This window comes from Clytia hemisphaerica, unplaced genomic scaffold, assembly GCF_902728285.1.
Source record: "Clytia hemisphaerica strain Z4C2 unplaced genomic scaffold, Clytia hemisphaerica genome assembly, whole genome shotgun sequence".
Lineage (NCBI taxonomy): Eukaryota > Metazoa > Cnidaria > Hydrozoa > Leptothecata > Clytiidae > Clytia > Clytia hemisphaerica.
The window spans coordinates 300,843-310,219 of NW_027104385.1; the positions used below are offsets into that span (position 1 = coordinate 300,843).

The window sequence follows — 9,377 nt, forward strand, 5'->3', positions numbered from 1 at the left end:
GAAAGTTCGAGCTGAAGGAGTTAAAGGGGTTTGAGTTATTTGAGTTACTTTATTTATAAACATGGTGATATTGGAGCTAATATAATGCACTTCGAGTTATGGGCTCGAGTTATAGGAGTTGCTGTGTTCGAGTTGTGGAGTTGTTAGAGTTCTGAATTGGCTGAGCTGCTCTGAAGCAAGTTATATTTGGAAAAGATGACTTTAATTAACATGATATAAACAAAGAATGATTGTTAGGTTAAAACAAGACATGTCACTCTGCATGTGTTTATATTTATGCAACTTAGTCATAGTAATGAGAAAAATTTTCCTCTAATAAATAAATGAATGATAATGTCATCATCACCACTTGACCTTTACATTTTCCTCTTATGCTTGTAAGAAGTTTCTTCAAAGGAGAATGAGTCTACACATTGGGGTAGGGGTATAGTTTATCCTAGCCTTTTGACACAACATCCGGCTTGAGAAGTTAATGTGTTTTACTATAATTCAGTTTAAGAATAGTTTGGGAGAATAAGCTTTGTCAAAAAGAAGTTTTAGAGGAAATTTCAAAATCTTTGGTATCATTTTCTTATAATAAGCCGTGTATAAATCATCGCTTTTTGATTGTCAGAATCTTTAAATTATGTAACTAAGCAAGAAATGTTTTAATTGTGTAACTATCCAAACAAACTACCTTGGTTACACGTGCTAGATACTCGTTAATGATCAAACATTAGGGTAAGTGCGTCCACCTTTACACCAATTGTATTGCATTGGTATCATCATCGTCACACAAAACTTTTTGTGTTATGCTATTACCGGCTTTTATTCTCCTTGTGCTCATCAATTCTTTTATTGATGTGTTCACGAATGTTTAACATTATTATGGTTATTGTGCTTTTTTAGAGTGTTTTACAACAGCTTTAGAATAATAGACGAAAATCTCCGATAGGCGACAGAAAATGTCAAAGAATCGTGCGTAAAGTCAAGATTTTTAATGATGGAAGGTTATACTCATGCTCGCGATAGATACACTCTGACGGACACGATTAAACTGAGTGAGACTCGTACATCAAGGAGATATACACCTTATGATAAAACGTGTGATCAATCTCCGCTTAAGAACGTAACGAACACTAAAAACACGGATGAAGTAAAATGTGAAGTGTGTTCCGTGCGTACCGTGTTAAATGTAAAGGTTGTGGACTCGCATATTATTGCAGTCGTTTACATCAGAAACTTGATTGGAAGAAACATAGACGATTTTGTAAAACTTTGAACCGTTATAAAGCACTTCATGAGCGTATGTTTCCACAGAAGAAACGACATGGTCGACCACTTGATACAGTGCGCGGGCCTCAGGATTGTTTTATAGATACTAAAGATCTTGAATGTTATGAACAGCTTGTTGCTTTTGTTTATAAAGCCCTAACAACGACTGGACTTTGCGTTATTGATAATTTTGTTCATGAGAGTATAGCCAAAGGAGTCTTACACGAAACCGAGGCTACATTTATATCGAAAAAGCCATCGCCAAAATACCGGTACCGACAAAAACTCAACCGAAAAGGATGACGGGATTGCTTGGGTTACGGGTCACGAGAAAATCAACAACAATATTAAATTCTTATGTCAAACGTTTCAAAACTTAATACAAGCGTTACGTCTAGAGAATCACGGTCACGCTAAATTGACGCATCGTTCGCACGTTCGTGTCTCCTGTTCACGTAAAGACTCGGAAGGTTATTTACCTCGTGTAGATAGTCCCTCAGATGATGGTCGTATTATAACAACCGCTTATCATTGTAACCAGGCTTATGAACGTGAATCTTGCGGTGGCATAACACGATACTATCTTTTAAAAACGAAATACGTAGATATTGAACCTAAATTAAATCGTGCAGTAATACATTGGTCTGATAAACGTATTTTACACGAAACGTTACCGTGTCACACGAAATTGTACACGCTCACGGCTTGGTATCTGGATTATTCCAAAAAGAATTTGGAACACCGAAACAAGGTATTACGAAAACCACCTGTTTTGATTAAAGATAACATTGAGTGTAATAAGGATAATATCAGATGTAATATAGACTATGATAGGTGTAATACGGATTACAGCCGATGTAGTGATGTATGTGAGACATATGGACCATTACGCTAGAAGATTTGATAAAACAAGGATTTATTATAATGAGACTGATAGAACGCTTTCATACTCTGCCTCTTTGCTTCATGAGCGATTCAAAATTTATGAAAGATTAAAGGAGTATGATTGTCCTTCAATTGTTACTTCCTGATTGTGACGAGAACAATATGTCTTTGTTTTGTTCAGCTCTTTAATTTTTCTTCTTGGCATATTCATGATATTCATGACGTATTGTTTTCTAACGGAAATACCCCGGTTTTAGCCAGTAGTGGTAAATTTAAACTAGACAAAAATTGTATAAAATTTGCCACTACTGTCAAAAACCGGGGTCTTCCCGTAGAAAACATTACGTCATGAATATCATGAATAAATTAAAGAATCTTTAACATCTTTTCATGTACAAATTTTGTTTGTCCGTTTTTTCCGGACATCGTGTCCCACGTTTTTGGCACCCTTTTCCTTAGGCTGCGTGCATCCTCAAAATTAGTTTTGATATAGGGGATGTGCACCCTGTATAAAATTCCCGTCCGAGAATTACCCCACGTTTGGGGTAATCTGTTTTAATTTTCACACCCCCTTCCCACAGACCCGGTAGGATTTTTTCAGCCAATGGGGATAAAAATAGCTGACTGAAACTGGATGGAGATTGATGTTTCAATAATTTTTATAGCTAGGAATTTCAATTCCTTTGTTTTTCAAGTAAGAAAATTCAGTGTTGATGGGGAAAATAGCATATATTTTGCAGTGAGGATTGGTTCATTTAGTTATTTTCAGTGGGGACAAAAATCGGAATATAATTTTCCACCGGGGACGATTTTTGGCCAATTTTTCCAGTGGGTCTGTGAGAAGGAGTGTATTTTCTTTAAAAGCTTTCAGAAATCCAATAATTATTAAACTCCAACCCTTCAAATTTTTGATTCAAATTTAACGAAATTTAAGGATTTCTAATATAGAACTTACTAATCAAGCTAATTAAGTTTCTAAAACTCAAAAACACAAAGACGGGGATAGCTGTCGGACGAGAATTTTATACGCGAAACGCATCCTCTATAACAAAACATATCAGAGGGGATGCGTGCAGTCCATCTTTTCCTTAGTGCTTGGTCATAAAAATCGACTACACAACAAATGTTCTTATTTTAAGCATACAATGAGTATTTTACTGGTGTCATTTTCTAAAAATCCCATTATTTGTAACCTACGATGCCTTAAACTCCTCTTAGAATGTTCTTTAGCTTTTTGCCTCAAAGTCTCGTGTTCCTTTGTTCTTATAAAAAACATGCTTTGATCAGTGGCTTTGTGACTTTCTTTGGTTCATTAATTCACATTTCAAGACGTGGTGCAGGCACGGTTTTTGTAGGTCGAGGCACGGCCAATTATCTCTCAGGAGATGATTTGTTAGACCCACGCCAGTCGTGTTTCGAGAGCTAAGTTAGACTTGGTGCCCTGACGTGATGAAATCCCTGTTATTCGAAGGAAATTCTTATATCCTTACTGTATCAGAATAACTGATAATCTGATAAAATGACATTTTTAGTTATTAATACCTTAAGGGGACTTATTTTAGCGGGAACTAGTTTTGGCGGATTCGGCGAATTTCGCTAAAATTAGTCCCCGCCAAAATTAAATATTTTGCTCTTAGTTCCCGCCAAAATTAAAAGATTTTATGATATTTGCTGCTCGCCAAAATTAGTTCCTGCCAAAAAAAGTTCCCTTATGGTAGGTTTTACTAGACGTCATCATAAATGACGTTGATGACCCTATGTCCCATGAAAGGATTAGTTTCGAAGTTGTCTATCTTTAGTTTAGACTCCCATTCACCTCAGATTAAATAAAAGGGTGTGATCGAACGATGAAAGAGAGTTGGTTTATATTCTGTCTTTTTTTACAAAATAAAAGTTCTCGATAATATACAAAAATTAAAAACGAAAATATTCAGGAAAACATTCATAAAACAGGAATATTCGTCAAGCTCTTATAGAGATCTAAATAGTGTCTTGTCAAAGGAAAACCGATTTTCTCTGTCAATGCTAGAGTGTGGAGCATATAACGTAGTCAGAAATAACACATCATATCACCCCAAAGAGTAAATCTTAAATTTAAAATCTAAATAAGAAAGTTTACGAAGATTTGTTTTCAACTTTGATTTCTTCACTTGGTTTCTTCAATACCATTACTTCATTGTGACGGTTAAAAACTCTGAATGGGCTATCATACCCAGCGAACATAGCTCCGGCGCTCTCATCAAAGTCCGTAACACCAGCCTCTCTTAATCCGTCTTTCAAAATATTGACATTTTTCCAGAATTTGTTGTCCAAATTCATTTGCCATCCACCGTAGGAGTAAACATAAACGCACATTGGAGTTTTACTACCGATTTTGACATCTTTACGGGTGGGTGCTGGGGCGGTTGATTCTTCAGCGGGTGGTACAAAGAATCCCATTTGGGCGTTAACTGTTTCGTCGTTTACGTCAGTGACGGAGACAAGGACTGGTGCAGTCATTTCGATTTTCTCTTTCTTTACGTTTTCGTCTTTTTGAATGTAGGCGAAAAGTTTTTGGAACATGGTGTAGTATTCTGAGAGGAAAGAATGAAAACTTTTTAGTACTTAATAACCCTTACACCCCTTTGTCACAGACCAGTTGGTCCTCGGGTAACTTAATGCATGTCCCAGAATTGCATTAATTTTTCCGCCCCAGTTCCAGTCCCTAAACCATAACAAACTATAGTTTGTTATGGTTTAGGGACTGGAACTGGGGCGTAAAAATTAATGCAATTCTGGGACATGCATTAAGTTACCCGAGCGCCCTATCCATTGGAAAATTTGGTCAAACTTTGTCCCCTTGGTGAGAAAAATAAAATTACAACCACACGAAAAATTGACTTTGTTTTCATCCCCAAATGAAATGGAATAGAAATAAAATGCACTCCTCCCCACTATGGAAGAAGTCCCACTGGAGTGGGAGACAGGGGTGTTCCCTTAGGTTGTATTCAACCCTTCAACCGCACTTGTCAAAAAAAAGAATGACTACTAATGCAAAACTTACTTAAATTTTGGCGGTCACCATTCATTGTTGTTTGAACCCAAGTTGTTTCAGGATAGCATCTCTCTTCAATTTCCAGATCATCGTTGACTGTGATCTTTCGGACAACTTTGAATTCTGGACAGTCCAAATCATGACAAAACCATGGTTTACCATCTTCACGTTCGGATTTGTCTCCAACTACTTCTTTCACTGCGTTATGGAGTTTGCCTAACATGTTTTTGAAGAAATTTGGTTTAGCTTCTAACCGTGTTGAACACAAACACAAAACCACGATGAATGCTATCAATCTCATCTTCTTGTTTTTGATTTATATCCCAATGTTCTGCTGGAAAGACAATTTTTATGTAATTATTATGATTTGATGATTAAAAGCATAACTTACATAAAAATTTAGGTATTACATAATTTATAAGTCATTCACGCTTCAAAAGCAAGGGTTGTTGATAGATACACGTTCTATGGGCATCTTGCTTCCATAAGGAGATAACAGTCACATTTTAACGGCGGATATTTAGTCCAATATCTAACCAGGCTTGTGATGTAGGGCCCCCTCCCTCCAACGGTTTATTGCGTGAAAGGGCTTTTCACTTGTATGAATGCGTGAAAATTAAAAAAAAGCTGCGTGAATGCGTGAATTGGAAAACTTTGTGTGAACAGAAATTGCGTAAATTTGGTTGCATGAACTGAAGGTCTGCAGGGCGCAGGGTTCATGTAGGACCTTGTAATATCTTTGGTAATATCTATCCCCATTGCCAAAAACCGTTCTAAAAGTCTACCTCATTCAATCCAATATAAGAATCGATTTTGCCTTACCTTTTCCAACAATAGAAAACTCTTTCAACTTCTTTCGACGTTATTGAATATGTGCGATTTCACTGTTCTTTCAGTCTACAAAAACCTGACTTTTATACACTGCATTTGAAGTTACATAATCTTGTATTATGACAAAGTTCATGTTTATGTATCAAACACCGTCGATCAAATTCTTAATTCAAGTAGCCGTGAGCTTTTAGGATTAAGAACATAGTTTATAAGAACATATTAAGCTGTAAAGTAATGGGGGTCGTTTATGTTTAGCACCCCCATATCACAGGCGGACGGAATCCCTTCTTACTGGAAAAATTGGTCGGAATTGACTGGGAGAAAATACACTAGAGTTTACGTCTCAATTGTAAAATTCACTAAACTCTTGAGAAAAAATGCCACTGGGTCACAGAAACATTGTGATATATAGAGCCTTCGTGTATATAGTATACCCCTGTTTCATCAAGAACCAAAGAGTTGTCCCTTGGTCTCATAAGAATCTCATATGCCTCATAGTCCCACGAGGGTTTCTTTTAAAATCCCATTCTAATCATTTACCCCGAGAAACAGTAAAAAGGCTGATTTCGTTCCGATTTTCTAATGAACAAAAATTCATAATTTTCATTTTCAACGTTCTTTTAGTCTTTTAGGAAAAAGACTGCGTGAATTCACGTCAATTTTGTATGAAAACATCCTACCAATGTTTTGATTTGACACTGATACACTATATTTAAATTTGAATTTTTCCCAATTATTATATAACATTCTTAACTTATGAAATTTGTGTATTTTATAAGACTGATCAAGGACGTCAACACGTGACTTTAAAAGGAAGAGGATTAGTATGGTTCTGGAAAGATAAAAAATAGAGAAACTAGGCTTTTTTTATAAACAAGGGGAGGTTTATCTTTGAAAGAGGCGGCGAACGGCTCATACAGGATACAGTGCTTGATTCCTTTTCAATTTAAAACTATACAGATTTAGGACGCTTCTACTTACTCGACCTAACCCCCGTGTTCAAATTTCTCCAGCCTTAATTTATTCCCTTTCTAGTGACCTTGTGTAGAAGATATCGTGGCTAGACTTAACAGTTTTGTGAACAGTATGCTAATAGTACCCTTGGAGTAGAATTACTTTTTATAGGAAAGACAAGTGGCGTGATCAAACTTTTGCACCAGAATACTATCACCAGTAATATGAAGTAAAAAAAGACTCTATAATAAGAATATTCATGATAAATCATCATTGCTCCAAAGACAAGAACAGTCACATAAACACCATAATTTTGCTTTGTGGGATCCTAAACTAAACTAGGAATACTGTTAAGATTCATCAAAAGGTGAAGAATATCTATATCCATGATGTTTTGGAAATACACCATTCTATGAAAAAAAGCGCGTAAGGTCCACTCGGTCTGAGGAAAGTTTTAAAGATGATTTCATTTGCGAAATTGATCAGTGGCGTCATAATTCTAGTTTTGTATCCAGGGGTGAATAGGTGTACTGTGTTTTATTTACGATTTCTGCAATGTTATAGGTTTTTTCAATTGATACCGCGATATATCGCATTCAGACCACAAATGTAAAATCAAGAAAGTTTTCCGTGTTTTTACCGAGATTTTTACGTTGTAAGCGATTTTGCTATGGATATGTGTTTTTTGTTTATTTATCAAGATATCATTTTACAGTTTTGTTATGATTTTATCTTATTATATATTACGTAATTCAATCTGATCTGATCAAAAATTCCCGAACTTTCTAGAAAAATAACTAGCCCCTATGCTGGATGGCCATTGAAAAGCTATAATACTTAAGCTCTTTAAGCTCTACCATCATTCAGTTGCTATGTCACACCATGGTTACACCACGTCCATTGTGATGGACGCCATCATTATTTAAAAAATTAATTGAATTGCAGATTTCAGGTGACACATCACATAGTGATTTTTTAAAGATTTTTGGGAGACGAAAACTATGTAAGAGAATAAAATGTCTAATCGTGCTACCATAACCATTTTCCCAAGAGTTCTGAGAGTTATTCTTTGATCTTATCAATAAGAATATCATGGGTGAAAAAAGATTTTTTCAAAAATCTAGCCAATAAGAAAATGCACTGTAAGAATCGTAAGAAGGGTCGATTTTTGACCCAAATTTACTCTATTTTGCTAAATTTTCTTCTGCACTGTCAGTCTGTGCCACTAACTCGATCGGGAAGACTCTTCCGTAAGAATCACTAATGGGGCTCCCCCAGGGGCTGGCGTGACACGTGAATGAACCTTTTTTCTGACGTGAACACGCGAATTGGACTTTTTAGCGCGTGAATACGTGAATTGAGATATCAGCGTGAACGTGAAAATAAGATTTTTCCACCGTGAATGCGTGAATCGAGATTTTCAACGTGAACGTGAAAAGCAAATCATTGTCTAAAACACAAAGATAGAAAAATCTAAGACCTAAATCTGTAAAATTTTCTCCGTCAGCGTTTAATAATGGTCGTCTCTCCGTAGTCACTTATATTGTTACTACAATACAATACACAAAATGATACTGCGTTAACTTAGAGACTTAAAGGATTTGCTCCTTCAATAATTTGCAAAAATTGGTAGTTCTAAAACATCTTGTATTGTATGCATGTACCCGGGGGGGCAGTGGGTTTACCAACTGACGGTATGTGCGGCGAAAAAAATGGCTTTTAGAATTGCACCCTTACAGTGCAGAAAAAATTCGGTGAAATTCATACCCTTACAGTGCATTTTTTCAAATTTTAAACTCTTTTAGAGCAAAACAAATCAAGATTTTTGAGCAAAAATTTGCAATTTTTCTTAGATTTGCTAAAATTTCCACTCATACAGTGCATTTATCAAAAGCCCACCCTTACAGTCAAGAGCAGCCGCCGGCAGATTTTTTTCTGAAATATCTGTTCTTTTTTTCCAGGAGAGTAAATTTTATTAATAAATCCAGGAGAGACTTTCCTCAAAACACCCAGGTAAAATCCAGGGGTCGCCTTAAAAACATCTGTTCTTAAAATCCAGGAGCACATTTTAAGGAAAAACACATACAATTTTCCAGCGGACAATCTGCTCAAAAAAATCCAGGAGCTAAATTGCGAAAAAAGCAACCCGATGCCAGATTTTTTTTCCAGGGAGCTTCATAATTTTCTCATTTTCTAGGAGCATTTTAACTTTCTTAGCGAATAGCTGTTATATTTTTCCAGGAGCATAATATTTCTAGAAAACAGATATTAATTTAAGACGCTCACTATTTGCATTATGCATTGCTCGCTGCTCGCAGTTTGAGCACTCTTGTGACTCCACAATGCAATCCACAAAATGTGTAACCGTACATCCTGTGCCCAAGTTCAGGAGTTGCCACAAAGCCATTATGGTAATAAC

General features: G+C 36.1%; 2 protein-coding genes across 2 annotated transcripts in view; one reads left to right on the forward strand and one right to left on the reverse strand.

The window, feature by feature from the left end:
* Positions 1-9,377, forward strand: part of LOC136819443 (protein CNPPD1-like) — an 84,284-nt gene that overhangs the window by 28,911 nt on the left and 45,996 nt on the right. The window lies entirely within an intron of this gene.
* LOC136819421 (heme-binding protein 2-like) lies at positions 3,998-6,060 on the reverse strand. Its single transcript, XM_067075646.1, has 3 exons — positions 5,996-6,060; positions 5,183-5,507; positions 3,998-4,712 (listed from the first exon to the last, which is right to left on the reverse strand). Exons 2-3 carry the CDS (start codon positions 5,472-5,474, stop codon positions 4,255-4,257), a joined length of 750 nt encoding a protein of 249 aa, XP_066931747.1. The 5' UTR covers positions 5,475-5,507; positions 5,996-6,060; the 3' UTR covers positions 3,998-4,254.

Excerpts from the sequence above, each read along its gene's own strand:
- LOC136819421 (XM_067075646.1), bottom strand. The coding sequence starts at position 5,474 with ATGAGATTGATAGCATTCATCGTGGTTTTGTGTTTGTGTTCAACACGG. Across the intron at positions 4,713-5,182 it reads TGGTGACCGCCAAAATTTAA|AATACTACACCATGTTCCAA; the intron begins GTAAGTTTTGCA and ends CTTTCCTCTCAG.